Source organism: Ursus maritimus, unplaced genomic scaffold, assembly GCF_017311325.1.
Source record: "Ursus maritimus isolate PB19 unplaced genomic scaffold, ASM1731132v1 scaffold_23, whole genome shotgun sequence".
In the NCBI taxonomy this organism is placed as follows: domain Eukaryota; kingdom Metazoa; phylum Chordata; class Mammalia; order Carnivora; family Ursidae; genus Ursus; species Ursus maritimus.
The window spans coordinates 41,241,381-41,260,257 of NW_024424786.1; the positions used below are offsets into that span (position 1 = coordinate 41,241,381).

General features: G+C 54.2%; 2 protein-coding genes across 2 annotated transcripts in view; one reads left to right on the forward strand and one right to left on the reverse strand.

Annotated features, from left to right (window-relative positions):
• Positions 1–4,655: 4,655 nt before the first annotated feature.
• ZDHHC24 (zinc finger DHHC-type containing 24) lies at positions 4,656–10,369 on the reverse strand. The gene is made up of 3 exons (XM_008709162.2): positions 10,019–10,369; positions 8,612–8,889; positions 4,656–5,247 (listed from the first exon to the last, which is right to left on the reverse strand). Exons 1-3 carry the CDS (start codon positions 10,297–10,299, stop codon positions 4,952–4,954), a joined length of 855 nt encoding a protein of 284 aa, XP_008707384.2. The 5' UTR covers positions 10,300–10,369; the 3' UTR covers positions 4,656–4,951.
• A 742-nt stretch (positions 10,370–11,111) lies between these two features.
• Positions 11,112–18,877, forward strand: part of ACTN3 (actinin alpha 3) — a 12,947-nt gene continuing 5,181 nt past the window's right edge. The window contains exons 1-11 of the mRNA XM_040638745.1: positions 11,112–11,359; positions 14,998–15,112; positions 15,290–15,409; positions 15,726–15,812; positions 15,894–15,981; positions 16,406–16,484; positions 16,569–16,650; positions 17,363–17,448; positions 17,758–17,850; positions 18,295–18,525; positions 18,650–18,797. Coding sequence (XP_040494679.1) covers positions 11,213–11,359; positions 14,998–15,112; positions 15,290–15,409; positions 15,726–15,812; positions 15,894–15,981; positions 16,406–16,484; positions 16,569–16,650; positions 17,363–17,448; positions 17,758–17,850; positions 18,295–18,525; positions 18,650–18,797 — 1,276 coding nt within the window. The 5' untranslated portion in view covers positions 11,112–11,212. The remainder of the gene's footprint in view (positions 11,360–14,997; positions 15,113–15,289; positions 15,410–15,725; positions 15,813–15,893; positions 15,982–16,405; positions 16,485–16,568; positions 16,651–17,362; positions 17,449–17,757; positions 17,851–18,294; positions 18,526–18,649; positions 18,798–18,877) is intronic.

The following is an 18,877-nucleotide window of genomic DNA, read 5'->3' on the forward strand; positions in this document are numbered from 1 at the left end:
GGTCTAAAAAAATCTTTATTACATTCATACATGTGTGATAGCAGGTCATAAAATTTGAAGTTGAAAATAATTTTCATGCAAGAAAAATCATTTTTAGGGCAGTATTCCCTTGTGTTCAAACTTTTGGTAATGCTGTTGAGAAGCTCCATGCCGTTTTTGCTCCTGACCTTCTCTTTCTCCGAGGTTCTGGAATGGCAGGACGTGTCTGTGTGTCATTATTTGTTGTGCTGTGGGGTGGAGATGTATATCCTTCACTTCCACAAAAATTTTGTTTTCTTGAGTGATTTCTTCCCATTTTCTCTGTTCTCTCTGGAAGTCTCATTAAACCCAGCACCTGATAAATGGTTAATTCCGGAAAGAACAGGATTGATCATATGTTTTTCTTCTCTCTTCTCTCATATTTTCTTTCTGTCCTATTTTCTGAGGGATTTTTATCTTTCAGCTCTTCTCTGGAACTGTTCTTAAAATTCCCTTATTTTAGGGGCACCTGGGTGGCGCAGTCGTTAAGCGTCTGTCTTCGGCTCAGGGCGTGATCCCGGCGTTCTGGGATCGAGCCCCACATCAGGCTCCTCCACTGGGAGCCTGCTTCTTCCTCTCCCACTCCCCCTGCTTGTGTTCCCTCTCTCTCGCTGGCTGTCTCTATCTCTGTCTAATAAATAAATAAATAAATAAATAAATATTTTTAAAAAATTTCCCTTATTTTAATTCTCAACTCTTTCTGTTCTCTGTTCAATCTTTAACGATAGTATCTTTTCAAAGACATGGTTGAGCCCAGCAAACCATCAGTCAACAACTGACCTCTATAGACTTACTTCAACAACAACAGAATATACATTTTTCTCAAGCTCACATGGAATAGTCACCAAAATAGACCACATTCTAGTCCATAAAATATGCCTTAACCAATTGAAAATAATTGAAATAATACATTGCTCTCAGGTCAAAATGGAATTAAACTAGAAGTCACTAACAGAAGGCTAGCTGGAGAACCCCCAAATACTCGGAAATGAAAGAACACACTTCTAAATAACACGAGTCAAAGAAGAAATCTCAAGAAAAATTTAAAAATCTTTTGAACTGAAAGAAAATGAAAACACAACTTACCAAATTTATGGGACACAGCAAAAGCAGTGCTTAAAGGGAAATGTATAGCATTGACTGCATGTTTTAGAAAAGAAGAAAGATCTAACAGCAATAATTTAAGTTTCCACCTTGGGAAATAAGAGCAAATTAAGTCCAAAGTAAGCAGGAAAAAAAAAAGAAAAGAAAAAAAAAGAATTAGAGCAGAAATCAATAAAATTGAAAACAGGAAATTAGTAGAGAAAATCAACAAAACCAAAAGCTGGTTCGTGGAAATCTCATCAAACCCAGCAGGGCAAATGCTTATCTCCAAGCCTAGTGTGAGGTAGAAGCAGGAGAAAAACGTCTTCTGAGAATTTTCACCCATAAGCCAGCCTTGAATAGGTTTACAACCTAAGCTGACAATACCTGGGGGTCCGAAAGACCCGGAGCTGAAAATTTAGCCTAAAGTGGTGTAGGATTCGTTTGTCACCAGGTGACTGAGAAACACATTTCCTCTCCGGAGGAATTTACTGTTGACCCGGTCTCAAAAACAATTCCCCTTGATAAAATGCCAAGAAATAGGAACTCACAGTCAAAACCTCCAAATTGCAAGAAATAAGACATTGTGAAGAGCAGGCTCCGTAAACAAGAGCCCACGTACTCAGGCCTCAAAGACTTAAAATATTGAAATTACCAAACAATGTAAGATGTGTCTTCAATATATTTAAAGAAAAAAACCTAAAATACAAGTAGAGAGCAAGAGAGGATATAAAATGACCAAGCAAATCTGAAAAAGAACCAAACAACTAGAAATGAGAATAAAATATTTGACGTGTAAAACTCATGGATGAATGGGCACAACCACTTAGAAAAGAAGAAAAAAACCCCAAACACCTCAATAGATTAGTTACAGCTGAAGAAAGACCTAACTGGAAGGCAGATCTGTAGAAATTAATCAGAATGCCAGAAACGGAGATAGAAATATGAGGATGAAGCAGGAAGGTCTCATCAGAGCTCCAGTAGGGACAGAGAAAATATGTGACGGTGCAACTAAGAATCTTCTAGAACTGATGAAAGACATCTACTCATAGAATCAGGAAACCCAAGGAATATCATGAGGGTAAATATAAAGAAAACCACACTTGTGCACATCACAGTAAACTACAGAATACCGAAGACAAAATTCCTAAAAGCACTGGAGACAAAAGTATCTTCAAAGCAAAAACAACAGATGACAGTTGACTAAACAGCAACAACGGAGACCAAAAGACAGAATGATATTCTTAACATACTGAGAGAAAATAACTGTTAACCTAGAATTTGTACCTAGCAAAAAGTGACTTTAAATATAAAGGGTAAAAAACTAAAAACTACAAAAGGTGAGACAAATGGAACACACAACATAAAGCGGGAGAAATATGCCCGAGAACGTTAGTCGCAATAAATATAAATGACCAGATGTTTTAACTGGAAGACAGTCTTGTCTAGATTTTAAAAAATCCCATCTATGGGGCGCCTGGTTGGCTCAGTCAGTTAAGCGTCTGCCTTTGGCTCAGGTCATGATCTCAGGGTCCTGGGATTGAGCCCCAAGTCAGGCTCCCTGCTCATCGGGGAGTCTGCTGCTCCCTCTCCCTCTGCCACTCCCTCCCCACAGTCATTCGCTCTCTCTCTAAAAATAAAATCTAACCAAAAAAGGCATGATCTTTTTGAGAAAAAGTATATAACTTTATTGAAAACATTTAACGGACACACCATGTTCATGAACTGAAAGATGCAATTTCAATTTCATATGGATGTTGATTTTTCCCAAACTGATCTATAGATTCAATTGGGTTTCATTCAAAATCTCAAAGGGATTTTTTTTTATTGGTGGAACTCGACAAGTGGATTCTAACATTCATATGGAAGAGCAAGGACCAAGAATAGATCTTCGCGAGTCATACAATAGGGGTGGGCAAGGTGGAAAAATTCACTGTGGTATAGTCCATGGCTCACTATCCAGCAAGGAGAAAGAATGCCCTACAGCTCTCCATGTTCTTCTGGATAAATCTCAGGAACATGATATTGAGTGAAAAGACAAGTCACAGAAGAATAAGCATGGTATGATTCCATTTATATAAAATTCAAAAGCACGCAAAACCAGTACAAACCTAGGTAACAGAATGACAAGGCAAAGCAAGGGAATGATTCAGACGCACATTGTTCTCCACCGGGGAGGGGCGCAGCTCGGGCTTCCAAGGAAGTGGTATCCACTTCTTAAATGGGGGGAGAGAGGGAGTTTATTTTATAAAGTTTCGTGCATCTCCTTACTATTTAATAAAAACGACAGAGAGCAGAGGAGGAAACAAGTCTACCAATGCTTGCATACAGCACACAGTGCCAGGCACACCACATTCCTAACCGTTAAGAACTAGCAACTGAACACACCTTTTGGGAAAACAAAGAAGTCCTAGCAGCCCAAAGCTTTGTGGGTACGGGCAGGGCCTGTCAGGATGGGCTTCTCTGAGGGTTCCTGGGTGACAAGCCTGCCATGTCACTGCATGACATCCCCTGACCCCCCCCCACCCCCAGCAGCATCTGTAGACTTTTTCACCCCATTTTTGGTCCAGCCCCTCACCCCCCACCCTCCCCTGAGACCCAAAGCTGCTTCGAATAGCCCCCACCTGTACCTCAGAGGGGTAGCTGCTTGGCTGCAAGGGGGCCTTGGGGGGAGGGGGAACCTAGCCGCTCCTCATACAGACTTCCGGTCCCTACTGTCAGTCCCAAGCCCTGCCTTCCATGGTGCCAGGAGAGTTCCAGAGCCTCTCCAGGGCTCTGTGGGGCAGGTTGGCTGCCTCTTGGCCCTCCCTCTAGGAATTAACTTCTAGTCTCTGCTAAGAAGAGGAAATGAGCCTCCATCCACTTCCCATCTTTCAGAACGTCATCAGGCTCTTCGGTCTACTCCTCTCTCCCTTCTATTTTCTTTATCCTTGTAAATTTATATCTGTTTTATGTCTTATCATTTTAGATTTTAAAAGGAAACAGAGGTAAACCTGCCACATTTGACTGAAAGTCTATTTACTATATTTAAATAACAACATATGACAGGTAGCTCCGGAAGAGTCCAGGGAGGAAGAGCTTAGCCTTCTGAGCACCTCCTGCAGGCCTCGAACGTCCCACCTGATTTCTCTGCCTCGACTCTGCTACTCACTTTCCTCAGTTGTGCAAGGGTGAAGAGAAAGCACAGAGATCTGGGTTCAAATCCTGACTCCTCCACTCACTGCTGCCATGATCTTACCACATCAACTCTCGTAATCGTTGCCCCGGTACCAGGTTAGCCAGACAGGCACAGTGAGTGCTTTGGAGACACTTCTAACTATAAAGCACTGAACCTGGGAAAGACTGTTGGGGATTCTCCTTCCCAGGATCACCACATACCGCCTTGGTCTGCTGGTGCCCCAGCCCCACCACACCAAAGCCACAGGAGGCAGAGCCCTGGCCCCTCAGCCCTCAGGCATTCTGTGGTTCCCATGCGTGACAATCAGAGGAAACCAGAAACAGCAGCCCGGGGGGCAACCATGAGGGACCAGGAACCCAGAAAGATGGAGGGAGGCTAAGAACCAAGTGGGTGCTTTATTAACCCGGCAAAGGGGTGACTAGGCTGGCCAAGCAGCCCCTTAGCAAACCGTCCACTCTACTCGGGGTCCAATAGAGGCAGAGTTGCAGGACCCAAGCCCTGGACACCGGAGTCCAAGCTGAGCAGGGGCAAGGCCAAGGATGGGACTGGAGTTGCCGAAAGGTATTAAGTACCAACCCACCTCCCCTCCTGAGGCCAGGGGTGGGCCCGAAAGGAGTTAGGAGCCCCCTCTCCTGCTACCCTCTCTCTGAACAGCTCCGGCTCTTCCTAGAATCAGGAAGCCACGAGGCCCACATCAGCTGCGGTCTGGAAGGTGATCCCATCCCCAGGCAACGGGGAGGCCAGGAAGGGCCAGAGCCAGACGAGGACCCAGCGGGGCCCCAGGGCCGCCTGCAAGTTGTGGCAAGGGCCCAGGTCATAAGAGTGCTGGCCCCGAGCCCACTCCCACGTGGTCTGGCCCCGCAGCAGCAGCATCCCGTGGAAGAGCAGCCCAGCCCCGCACAACAGTGCACCTGCCACACACGTGTCGGTCACAAAGGCCAGGGCAAACTGTGCCAGAGACACTCTGCCTGCAAGGAGAAAGCAAGAGGGTCAGGGGGCAGCTGTGGGCCCGGCCCTCCCAAAGCCCAGCTCCTGCCCCTCTCCCACTCCCTACCCTCCACCACGAAGCAGGGCTCGCTCCTCTGCTCAGCAAATGCTGAGCAGCTACTCCCGGGCGAGCCCAGGCCGGTGACCTGGGCAGACACAGCCCCCTGCCCCACATCCAACTTGCATTCATCACAAACTTGAGAGCACCTCCCACGTGCTAGACGCGGTGGCAGGCACAGGATGAACGGTGGATACCAGCTCTGACCTCAGGAGCTCACAGACAGTTAAGAGACCACTTCTCATGGGACGCCTGGGTGGCTCAGTCGGTTAAGTGTCTGCCTTTGGTTCAGGGCATGATCCTGGGGTCCTGGGATCGAGTCCCACATCAGGCTCCCTGCTCAGTTGGGAGCCTGCCACTCTCTCTGCCTGCCACTCTCCCGGCTTGTGCATTCTCTCTCTCTGACAAATACATACATAAAATATTAAAAAAGAGAGAAAGAGAGAGAGACCACTTCTCAGTTACTTTTACAGATGTGACGTGTGTTACAACGGGAAAGTGCAGCACCTTCTGGCCCACAGTAGGGGCCGTATCTGCTGAAAAAGGAACTACAGGCTGCCATGAAACATTCTGCTCAGTGAAAGAAGCCAGACACAAAGGTCACATATATGACGCCATTTACGTGAAATGTCCCAAACGCAAATCCATAGAGACAGACAGTAGATGAGTGGTTTCCAGGGGCTGGGGCTCAGGGAGGAATGGGGAGTGACTGCTCGATGGGTATAATGGGGTTTCTTTTTGGGGTGATGAAAATGTTCTGGAATTAGACAGGGGTGATGGTTGCACCACATTGTGAATGTACTAAATGCCACTGAACGAGAATACTAGGAAGTGGTTAAAATGATGAATTTCGTGTTCTATGAATTCTACTTCATTAAAAAAGAGAAGCTATGTGGGGAAATGCCAAGCGGACTTGTTAGGAGGCTAAAGGAAGTGGATTTCATCTGTTTTAATTAAGTGACATCTCGGGTGGTATCTGAAGGAGGTATCTGGTAGGTGAAGAGGGGAGAAGACAGTCTGTTTGAAGGTCCTGAGGCAGGATGGAGAGGTGCCTGTGAGACGAGTATGTGGATGGTTCTGGAAGCTCAGGAGAGAAGCCCAGGCTGGACATGCAGATCTGCAGGTGGTTGGTGCACAGGCGGTTCCAAGACCCGCCAGAGTGTCGAGCGGGATGGGAGCAGCACCGTGACCTGAGCATCAGACCGGGTCCTTTGGGACTCGAACAAGAAAAGAGAGGGAAACCAAAAATTTAGGAGGAAACCCTGCAGTACGAGCTGCTGGAGACGCCCAGGGTACCGCCTTTCCAGGAGGTTGGAGGCCAGCAGTTTTATGAGGCAGAAAGGTCTCATGAAGCAAAGAGAACACAAAAGGGTCTTCTGGGCTTTGTGGGGACCAAGGCATTCTCCGGAGGAGGAGGGGGGCAGAAGCCAGTTTGAAGCACGTACAGGAGTGAGTGGGAGGTGAGGAAAAGCAGCCTATGACTCTGGGTAAATCCTTCAGGAGGCTTGGCTGGTAACAGAAGAGCCAGGAGGCAAGAGCTAGGGAAGAGGAGGATGTGGGGTGAAGAGAGGGTTTGTACAGGTGGGAAAACCTGAAGAAAGCCAGTGGAGGGACTGGCAGGAGGAGACGCAGGCCACGGTGAGGCTTCCAAGCAGGGAGGAAGGTCCAGACACCAGGAGAAGCTGGGGACAGTCAGCCTGGCTTCCGGATAGGAGGACGGAACATTCTGGATGTACTAACCATCTCATTTTCTCTGTGACAGATTTCAAGAGAGGTAGGGGCTTGGAGAACAGGAGAGTGGGAAGTTTGGAGCCGCAGTCATTAGGGGGAGCAAGCTTATGAGAAACCAGGATGGCCAGGCACGACTGAGGGCCTGTTGGGGTCAGCACCTATGAACATGGCATGGGACCAACTGCCACAGAGTACCAGCTCTCAGCAGCCAGCGGCAGACAGAGAGGACAGGAAGGCACCGTGGAAGGAAGACAGAGCCAAGAGGGTTGAGATGTTGGCAGGAGAACGGTAGAAATGAGGATTCTAAGCTGGATATCGGGCAGTGAAGAGTGAAGGTACTGACGGACAGAAAGGTGAGGGCCAGGAGCTCGCGGCGCAGGCGTCGGGGAGTGTAAGAGTGAGAGCTGGCTAGAAGGACAGGGGTGACTGGCTCATGGCGTGATTTAAGAAATGACACACTTTGGCTTCTGACAAGGTGTAGGGTGGATGTGGGAGTAGGTGAAGGAAGTCAAAGGGAGAGAAGGCCAAGAAGCCGAGCAACTGGGGCACTGAGTGGACGCCCGTGATTTCAACAGGCCCCGGGGCTTGAGAAGGCACTGGCCGCACAGGGGTGGGGTGCAGGGAGGTGCAGCTGGAGGGCTTGAATCTCAGTGGAAGCAGGGGGTCATCAAGCAGGCAGAGGAGGGCTGCTCAGGGAGCCAGTGTGGTCAGAGCAAGACATTGACAACCCACTGGGCCCCCCATGGCCTTCCCCCCACCCCTCGGGGCTGCAGGGAGGGGACCCTGGGATAGAGCTGGGCTTGGATAGCATTAGGAGACCCAGCAACCATTCAGAGTGGTCAGGGAGTTTAGTAACTGCAGGACAAGGTTACGGAAGGACTGTGGAGGGGTCAGGAGGAAGGAGTCAGGGCAGAGAAAGCATTTCGGCGGGGGGGAGGGGGACAACAAAGAATATAAAAAATCAGTGGGGCTTTTATCTCGGGGAGGGGAGGGTGTCAGAAGGGGAATAAATGTGTCATCCAGAACATGGCCTCTCAGTCAGCCTCCTGATCCATCTTTTCACCTCCCAACTTCCAAAGACTGGAGTTTCCCTCTGCCTGTAACTTTCACTGGCTCCGTACCCTCCAGTCAAGTCAGGGCTCTCTCTGCATACCAGCATTCAGGGAGGGTCTCCACCATCCAGTCTGAACCTACTCCCTGCCCAACCTCCACGCCTGTGTTCAGGCTGCTCCCCTCACTTAGACTGCACCCCCACTTAGAATGCTCCCTCCCCATCCCAACCCCCCCCAACTCCCACTAGTCCTTCCTTCTCTGCCAACACCTAGAATCTCTGCCTGATTCTCCTACAGCCAGAGCTCTGTACCTGTGTCAAGGCCCCATATTTACTGTACTGCACACCCAGTTGAATCCCAGGCTGCCCTCACCCCCCCATAAATGACACTGGAACTGGGTCTCCAGGACATTACCAGGCGAGCCAGCCAGAAATCCCATCCCCCACCAGAATGGCCCACTTTGCAAGGGCCTCGGCCTCTGCAGACGCCCCCTGAGCTCCCCACCTGTGAGCAGCATGAGCCAGGGCAGCAGGAGGAGGGCGGCGGTATGGAGGGGCGCGTGGGCTCGCAGGAGGGCTGACAGGGCAGGGCCCAGCAGCACGGAGACGTGGAGTAGGACGCCCGCAGCATGAAGCAAGAGGCAGAGGAAGGGCCGGTAGTTGCGGAATCCCACGCAGCGGCCCAGCAGGCGGCAGTGGTGATCCCGGCGAAGAATGCAGACGCGGCAGGCGGAGCAATGCCCACTGCGCGGCGGCACCTGGCTTTGGCACTGGTAGCAGTAACTGCAGGGAAGGAACCACAGCGTCAGTTCCGCCGGCAGCTCTGAGTGCCTCCTATCATGCCCGGTCGGCCTCTGAGCCCATCCTGGGGAAGCGGACACAGCCACTGCCCTCAATAAGCCTCAACTACATCATACATCCACGCAGGCCGAGCACCATTCCCTGGGCCCTTCCAGTTCCAGCCCTGCAGGTCCGACGGCTCTTGCCACTCAGATGTCCCAGTCCTCAGGCCTTTCTCTGGCCTCTAACATCGAGGAACAAACTTCTCACTTCCTCCGTGGCCACGACATTGGTCCAAATCACCATGAACTCTCTCCTGGATTACTGCATCGGACTCCTAACTCCTCTCCCCGATTGGTTCCAGCTTTGTTCCTCCTGGTATAGTCTCACCCCAGCAGCCAGTCTAATCCTTAAAAATCTAAGTCGTGCCCTCCTCCTCTACTCAAAACCCTACAATGGCTGTCCACCTCACTGCCAGTAAAAAGCAAAGCCTTCAATGTCCTCCAAGGTCTTTCTATCTCTCCCCTCTCTCTTCTCCCTCTCTCACTCCACACCAGCCACACTGGCCTTCTTGCTGTTCCGGGAACATGCAAGGCACATAACTGCCTCAGTCTTTGCACTGTCTGTTCCTTCTACCTGGAACACTCTCCCCCAGATTCCCACATGGCTAACTCCCCCACCTCCTTAAAGTCTTTGCTCAAATGCCTACCTTGACCACACTATTCAAAACTGCAACCTGAACACCCTTTACCCTGCTGTACTTCTTGTTTCCATACCACCACCATCTTCTAACATTCTATATAATTTCCTTATTTATTATACCTATAGCTTATCATCTGCCCCCTCCCCCACTGAAATCAGCTCCAGGAGGTCAGGAATCTATCTATTTTATTGTATCTCCAGTGGCCGGAACAGTACCTTGCACACAGTAGGTGCTCATTAAATAATAAGCGAATGAATGGTATTTCTTCCGGATCTACCACCCCACGCTGTAAAAAAGTGTTCTGGCTCTAACAAGCGGATCCTATCGTAATCTGGTTCTAACATCTTCTGGTCCTAGAGCACCTCCCCCTGTCCAAGGCTCCTGCTCCCCCTCCCCCCGCCAAACCCCCAGATCCCGCGCCCCACTCACGCCCAGCCCTGGCCCAGACCGCGGCCGGCCAGCATCACGCCCCGGATGCTGGGGTCCGAGCGCAGGAAGAGCCCCACGTTGCCCAGCAGGTTGAGCAGCTGGAAGGCCGCCAGCACAAGCTGCAAGGCCCGAGCCAGGGGTCCCAGCGGGGGCGGCCCGGGACCCAGAACCAGCACGTAGGCCAACTCCAGGCCCACAGCCGCGGCCCACAGCGCGGTGAGCACGAGAGGCAGCCGCGCGGGCGCCCCCTCCGCGCTCCCCACCGCCCAGGGCTGCCCCATGGCCCGGACCCACCGGCTGCTGGATCCCGAGTACCCCGCCGCTTCCGTATTGGGGCGGGGATAGTGGCAGACGGACGTCTGCTAAGACCAATAGAAGCTCCGAAGGGAGTTTGGAGTCACAGGGAGCCGCCAATAGATGCAGACATGTGATTGGAAAGCCGCGTGAGCCACGGAGAAGCTTGGAATCCAGTTGGCGCTAGAGCTGGGTAGGGCAGCACGTTATAGCCACGCCCACCCGCGGAGCCCCCGCCCCTCCCGCGGAAGCCCCGCCCTCCGGTCTAGCTGTCTGGTTTGGAGGATTGAGTTGCAGTCTCGGTGGCGTCGGGGTTTCCCGGCTCAGCACATTTCCCCTCAGCCCCCAGCCGCCCCGATATTAATAGCCCTGGATCGGCTCATCCAGCTGGCCTGGAACCCCTCCCCATGCTCGAATGTCTCCATCACCCCAGAAAACATTCAAACAGGTCGGCGCCTCGGTGTTTCTGACTGTGAAATGGGGATAGGGCTCTGTTTCCCACCTGTGCGGCGCAGGGAGAGGGTCAGGAGGAGGCCTAAGGGGCAGCTTCTAGACCGGTCTACAGTGACTACTATTATCGTTATCTCCGTTGTACAGGTGAGAAGACAAGAGAGGGCCGTGGCTTTCCCACTGTCACACAGCGCCCAAGAGGCGGAGCCGGAACAGGGACCCCGAATCTCCGCCGTGGGATCCACTCCAGCCCCCCCAAATCCTGCAGTCCCCTGGTCCCAGGGCAACCTCTTGCCTGGTGCCGACCCGAGCGCCTTCGCCCCCATCCGGCCCCACCCTCCTCCCCCATATTTAGCGCGAATCCGATCCGGGGCTGGGCCGGGCGCTACTTAACGCGGCTCCGGTGTTCTGGAGAGCGCCGAGCGGAGCGGAGCCAGGAGCCCGAGCAAGATGATGATGGTTATGCAGCCCGAGGGTCTGCGGGTCGGGGAGGGGCCCTTCGTAGGCGGCAGAGGAGGCGGCGAGTACATGGAACAGGAGGAGGACTGGGACCGCGACCTACTGCTCGACCCCGCCTGGGAGAAGCAGCAGCGGAAAGTGAGTGCTCACCCATTTCCAGAGGGCAAAACTGAGGCCTGAGAAGCCGGGCAGTTTGTCCTTGGCAACTCAGCAAGTCGGGGGCAGAGCCCGTCTAGATCCAGAGCGCCACTCCCTAGCCCGGGCTCTGCCCATCTGTCCTCCGCTGTCTCCCAGAGCTGGTAGAGAGGGCTGGGAGCCCTCATGAGGGGTTTAGGATAACAAGGAGAGTTTCTGGGGTCCCCACCCCCCAGGGGTTCATTACCCTGGGCCCACTGTCCCACTTCTGCTGGTGAAAAGGGGTTGGGTGAAGCCCAGGAGATCCAAGTTTGGGGAGTGTGGAGAAAATAATCTTTCTCCCCAGACCCCCCCCCACTCTCTAGTTACATATCTTAGACCCCACACTGAGGACTTGCAGCTGGCAATTAGTGGACTTGGGAGTGTGGGGGAGGAAAGAACCATCCCAGGCCCCTCCCCACTCTCTCCTCTCTATTCTCTCCACTCTGGGGTTCATTGCCACTCCATCCCAATTGTCAAATGAGGAAACTGAGGCCCCGAAAGGGGCAGAGGTAGGACCCAAATCATATACTGTCAGAAAACAGGACACCCCCAACCTGAGGGTCTTTGCTCCTTGCTTGCCCCACCCCCACTCCTTCCCAAGATACCCCTCCCCACCCTAGGGGCCCTAAGTCTACTGAAAAGGCCACAAGGTCAAGGAGGAGGGAAGCCTGGGTCCCCTTACACAGTAACCTGACTCTCCGGCCAGATGGACACTTTGTGCTGAGGCAGCGGCTTGGTGGAGCTGGAGTGGGGCACATGGGCAGCTGCGGCCCAGGCCCAGCCTTGTAGGGCACTCAGGCCCCCTCCCTGATCTATTTTCACTCCCAGACTTTCCCAAGTGGAGGGGGCAGGACACCTGGGTTCCCAAAAGAGAAAATGATCCGGGCTGGAGTGAGAGACTTTGGGGAGTGGCAGCCCAGGGGGAGGGAGGACTCAGTGAAGTCACTGGACCCCACTGAGCATTTGCCAACAGTGTGTGACTCCAGGAGAGGGCAGGGAACAGGAGTGCTCAGTGGAATTTGCAGGATCTGAGAATCCTAGGATTTAGAATCAGAGCACTTCTCCTGGGTTAGATGACAGGAGATGACCCCAGAGTCCAGGAGGCTCAGCTGACTAGGCTGGGGTGCCCCTGGTGACACGCTTCCCTTCTGGCTCCTCCTGCACCTGTCTCCAAGCAGGGCTGTGGTCCTTGGGTCTGGCAATCTCCCGGTGATGTCATCCCTGCCCATGGCTCCAGCTGCCATCTGCTCTGCGACAACTCCTACCCCCACCCCACCCACCAGGTTTCCCTCAGATCCAGGTCCACGTGCCCTTCATAAGACACATGCTAGTCTGTAACTTGCCTGCATCATTTAACAAAATATCAGGAATACCCTTCCAACCCAACCTACAGCCACCCACTTCATTTATTCATTCAACGGCTGCAAAGCGTAGATGCTCTCTGTAAATTAATCAGCATCCCTGGAAGTTGGCCATTCCGGAGTTTCTTTCTCCTCCAGCCTGAACGTCTCCGTCTCGTCTCCTACTCGGCTTAGCCCCACCCTACCCCTGCCCTTCCCCTAAGTCTTGGAGCACTCCCTCCTGCTCCTGCCTGATGTCTGAGTCCTCTTCATTCAATCTCATTCAAAAGCATTCATTCGGTATTTCTTAGGGAGGTCCTCCTCTGGGCCAGGCGGCAGGACTTCAGCAGCAAACAAAATAAAGCCTCTGCCTCCAGAAGCTTATACTTCAGCAAGGAAGACTGTTTCTATCCCATCCCTCCGACCTGCCCCATTCCCCTCCCTGACACCCTTCCTCCCGGCCTCTCCCCCGCCCCCCACCCCATTCCAGTTGCCACCTTCCCACTTCTCCCTTCTGCTCTGCCAAGCTATATGCCTCCACTCTGCCACCAGAAGGAGCTTTCTAAAACACAGTTCTGCCCACCTCCCTCTGCCCAAAAGCTTCCCTGATTCCCTGTTGCCCTCAGGATCAAGTTGAAACTCCCTGGCTTAACACCCAAGATCATGCATGACCTGGCCCCTGCAGCCCCTCCGGCCTGCCTCCCACCACTTATACCCCAACACCCCCAGCTTCATTCCAGTGGCACCCAGATAGCTGTAACCCCACAAACGTAGCAACTGTTTCTCACTGCTGAGCACTTGCCCGTGTGGCTGCCCCTGCCTGAAATGCCCTTGCCTGCCCTTCTCTGTCCGAATAATCCCTGCTCCTCCATTGCAGCTCAGATCAAATATTAGCCTTCCCCAAGAGGTCCCCCGCCCCATCTGAAGAACTCCTTCCCTCTTCTCCCTGACGCTAGTCTCTCCCAGCACTTCTCAGATCAACATGACTCTTTGATCGACTGTGAGCTTCCTTAGGGCAGGGGCCCCATCTCATTAATTCATGTTTGTCAAATGGAAGCCCCACATAGTCCCGCCTTTCCCCCTGCATTATCTAGACCCAGAGCATCTCCGACTCCCCACAGAGAATCCAACTGCCTTCTCCTGTGCTTGGGACCCCATCAAGTAGTGCTCGGCACTCACTTATACACCTCCAGCGACAGGAAGCTCACTCCCTTTCCTGGGCAATGACAGTCCCTCATGTATTTAAAGCATCATCTCTCATGCCCAGCTCCGCGGGCAGCTGAAACGCTGGTCTGAGGAAGGGAAGCTGGCTGAGGGAAATAATTCCAATGACTTCCAGGGCCATCTGCCAGGATTAATTGCTTTGTGGTTGGGGAATGCTCTGAATTCTAGAATCCTGCCAGATTGGAGGAAAACCTTGGGACATCATGAAGTCTGGCCAGTTAATTGTACAAATGGGGAGACTGAGTCCAAGAAAGGGCAAAGGGTATACTCCAGGTCATAGTGAGTGAGCATCTCCGCTGGGCTTGGAGCCCAAGTATAGACTCTACCCAGGACCCTACGGCTGATGGCACAGTGCCGGCTTGAGGGCTTGGTAGGTTGGTGGAACTTGTGTTCCAGGCTGCAGGGCACCCCCATCCCCGATATATGCAGAGCTGCATAGCAGCCCTCCCGTCCCACATGGAGGCTGAGGCTGAGGCTAGGGAGAGGGGAAAGGCAGTCACCTCCAGGAACTGGGTCAAGCTGGTCCTCGTGCCCAGCTAGCTGGTCCTCCACAACTTGTAAAGCTTGTACCCTCATGTTCCAGTTGGAGGCCAATTCACCAAAGCCCAGGGAGGTCAGTGGGGCTGAGAGGACAGTAATGGAGGTGCACAGGCGCTCAGGCAAAGCCCTCAGGGCTGGGTAAGCTTCAGTCTAGAACTTTGCAGGGGTGAGAAGGGCAGTATCACCCTTGGCCCTTGTATGTCAGATGGTCCCACACTTCGGAGCATATGCTTTACAATTTTCTAAAACCCCCTCCGGTGCTTGAGACTGGCCAGAGCTGGCCTGCCCCAAGTCCAAACTGGGACCTGTGCGGGCCCTAGAGCCCATTTCTCCTTTTCCAGGAGAACAAAAGCTCAGAGAGAAAAGGGCATTGGGCCTGGATGCACAGCCAGTCAGTGCTGAGCCGGGACTTGACTCTGGAGCCAGGGCTCTGGGATCTACCCCGATGTCCCCCAGGCCCAGGGCTAGGGTCTGAACGCTGTCCTCTGCCCCCAGACCTTCACTGCCTGGTGCAACTCACACCTGCGCAAGGCTGGCACCCAGATTGAGAACATCGAGGACGATTTCCGCAATGGCCTCAAACTCATGCTGCTCTTGGAGGTCATTTCAGGTGAGGAGTGCAAACCAAGGCACAGAGACCCCAGGACCTAGGGGAATCCACGGAGCTGGGGGAACACGACAGCCGGCTGCCACCAGAGGGGACGTGGAGGGGGAGGGGACGTTTGAGGACAGTGTCTTCAGATTCTTCTTGTGACTTTTGACCCCTGACCTCTCCTCTTACACCCAGGAGAGAGGCTGCCCAGGCCAGACAAAGGCAAGATGCGCTTCCACAAGATCGCCAATGTCAACAAGGCCCTGGACTTCATCGCCAGCAAGGGGGTTAAACTGGTGTCCATCGGTGCCGAAGGTGAGGAGGGGGCAGGAGGAGGCCCGGGAGGGGCGTGGAGGGCCATCCTGACATCAGCAAGTCACTGCTGGGAGCCTGTCTTCTCAGCTGTGGGGTTCACCATCCGTGCCTCATAGGAGGGACTGTTAAGGGACAAATGTGCCCTCAGTGCTGGCACAGGACCCGGGACTAGCAAGTGTTCTGTGACTGAGCCCTGACTAGGTACCAGCTCCAGCCTGGGGGCCAAGGGCCAAGCAGCGGAGCGGGGAGGGAGGCAGCGGAGGCAGTACGGGACTTGAACGCCACATGGAACCTGTCCCCATTCCCCACCCTGCAGAGATTGTTGACGGGAACCTGAAGATGACCCTGGGCATGATCTGGACCATCATCCTTCGCTTCGCCATCCAGGACATCTCTGTGGAGGGTAAGTGGCGGGGAGGCCGGTAGGGTGAGAGGGCTGGCCCAGACCCCTCCCCAGCCGACACCTCTCCCCACCCCCGCCCAGAAACTTCCGCCAAGGAAGGCCTGCTCCTGTGGTGCCAGAGGAAGACGGCGCCGTACCGCAACGTCAACGTGCAGAACTTCCACACCAGGTGTGTCACGTGCACGGCCTCCGCTGGGCTCTCCCTGCCGCGCCCCTGACCCGGAGTCTGAGAGTAGGAGGCTTCAGTCGGTGGTGAATTGAATCCAGGAGGGTGAGGGAGGATCCCTGAGGGAGAGCGCATTGGAGACATCCCTGGAAGGGTGTTCCAGCCAGAGGGAACCTTGCGAGCAAAATCCCAGAGGCCAAAAACATCCAGATATTGGCGTGGCCCAAGCACAGGGTATGGGAAGGAATCGTGATGAGCTGGGAGGAGATGGTCCAAATCTGGTGATGAAGGGCCTCCAATGCCAAGCCAAGGAGTTCAGACTACTCCATCTTACTGATGAGGCTGTCCTGATGGAGATGCTCTTGGAGTGAGGGTAGGACAGAGCCTCAGCTCGAATCCAGGCCTGACTCCCCTTCTCCCTGTCCAGCTGGAAGGATGGCCTGGCCCTCTGTGCTCTCATCCACCGACACCGCCCCGACCTCATCGACTATGCCAAACTGCGCAAGGTAGGCCTCTGCCGCCCCCTGCCCCAACGCCCCAATCTCTGCCCTTGGCTGATACCTCACCTTTCCCTGCTCCCACCCACCTAGGATGACCCCGTTGGCAACCTAAACACTGCCTTCGAGGTGGCAGAGAAATACCTGGACATCCCCAGGATGTTGGATGCAGAAGGTGAGAGGAAGCCCCAGGCCAGGATTCGGCTCACTGAGCAGAGGCGTGGTCCAACCTTCACCCCTTTGCCCCTGCTCTTCGCCTCCTCTTGGAATGGTCTCCCCCTCAGCCTACCCTGTAATAAAAACCCTTCCTGTCCCAGGTGCCCGCCCCCAGGAGCCCTCTACCCTGACCCCCCCCCACCCTGCCCCTCTCCAGCCAGCGGAAGCAGCCTCTCCTGCCTCTTCCCTTACAGTGCCACCTTCTGCCTCATGTCTCAGTTACGTGGGTCACCTGGGAGCATGGGGGCTCCTTAGGGGCAGTGCCTCTTTTCCCTCCGCCCAAGCAACGCTTTAGTCACCTGAGGCAGCAAACATTTTCTGAACAACTATTGTGTCTGGTGCCCTGGATGTGTGGGCACCAATGGATGAGAACTTGGGGAAAAGACAGACAGATGGACCCATGCAGTGATGGGTAGAGACACCAGCCAGTGTGGGCTGCAGCGTCTGCTCACTCACCCACTCCCTCGTGCTTTTCTCACCCCATAGAGGATATATTCCTGGGCCTTGGGGTAATCAGAGAGGGCTTCAGGGAAGAGGCAGATGCTGGGTTTGGGGTAGCTGGCAGCTGGTGGCTGTGACTAGATGTCTCCACCCCTCCTGTCTCGAGGGAGATCTCGAGCCCATTCCCCAAGCCTGGCTTTGGCCAATAAATACTGGCTGCTGTCCCCTAGACATCGTGAACACCCCAAAGCCCGATGAGAAAGCCATCATGACCTACGTTTCCTGCTTCTACCATGCCTTCGCCGGGGCTGAGCAGGTAAGGGGGCCCCCGCTGCTGCTGCCTGGGCTGTGCTTGTGGACCAAGGGGTCCAACCCTGGCAGCATCCCAACATTCGGAGGTGCTGGATCCCACATGGGTGGGAGTGCCACTGTCCCATCCGCCTACACTCAGTCTCTGGGGAACTCAGGAGCAGAGGCATCTGGCCTGGAAGCTCCCTCCTCATCCGAAAAGACGTGCTGCCCTAATCGCATGGACCCAGGTTTTAAGGGCTTTACAGAGGAAGGCTGGCTTGGGGTGTCTGCATTAGTTCATTCTAGTGCCCACCTTTTCCAACTCCCATGACAGGCAGAGACGGCCGCCAATAGGATCTGCAAGGTGCTGGCCGTGAACCAGGAGAATGAGAAGCTGATGGAGGAGTACGAGAAGCTTGCCAGTGAGGTGAGACTGAGGCCAGAGAAGGCCCTTCCCCTTCCTATACCTGTGCTCGGCTAACCCTGGCTAGCCCAGGCCTGAGCCTGTGAAGCCTCCCTCCCCTCAGAGAGGCCTTGGCCTCCTGCCTCCTCCTGCCATCTTCACCCCTCTCCTGCCCTTTCTGCCTGTCCAAGCTCCTGGTCATTCGCAGATTCACTCATCATTCGTTCACTCATTCCTTTATCCGTTCGCGCACATTTAGGCAATCTCATGGCTCTTTGCTCTGTGCCAGCCTGTATTGGTCTCTGGACTCAGACATTGCCCATCCGACTCCTTCCCTGACTGGTGGGGACTCCCATTCTGCTTGAGGCCTGGCCTTCTGGCCACAGCCGGGGTGTGGGTGGCGAGGGGCGGGCGGGGTGCGCAGGCCAGCTCCGAACTGCCCGCGCTGCACCCGCCTGGCCTTGGCAGCTGCTGGAATGGATCCGCCGCACCATACCATGGCTGGAGAGCCGCGTGGGCGAGCCCAGCATGAGTGCCATGCAGCGCAAGCTGGAGGACTTCCGGGACTACCGGCGCCTGCACAAGCCGCCCCGAGTGCAGGAGAAGTGCCAACTGGAGATCAACTTCAACACGCTGCAGACCAAGCTGCGGCTGAGCCACCGGCCCGCCTTCATGCCCTCCGAGGGCAAGCTGGTCTCGGTGAGCCAGGCCAGCGAGGGGTGACCCCACGCTCTGCCCACATCCTCTGGGTGACTTGGGGCTCTGTGTCCCCATCTGTACAATGGGCAAACCATGATGGAAGGCGCCTCTGCCTGCCCCACAGGACATCGCCAACGCATGGCGTGGGCTGGAGCAAGTGGAGAAGGGCTATGAGGACTGGCTGCTCTCGGAGATCCGGCGCCTGCAGCGGCTCCAGCACCTGGCGGAGAAATTCCAGCAGAAGGCCTCCTTGCACGAAGCCTGGACCCGGGGTAGGTACACCTCAGTGTACCAGGGCTTGAGGCTGTCCTGGGTGGAGACTGATATGGTGGCGGGGCGGGGGGGGGGGGGG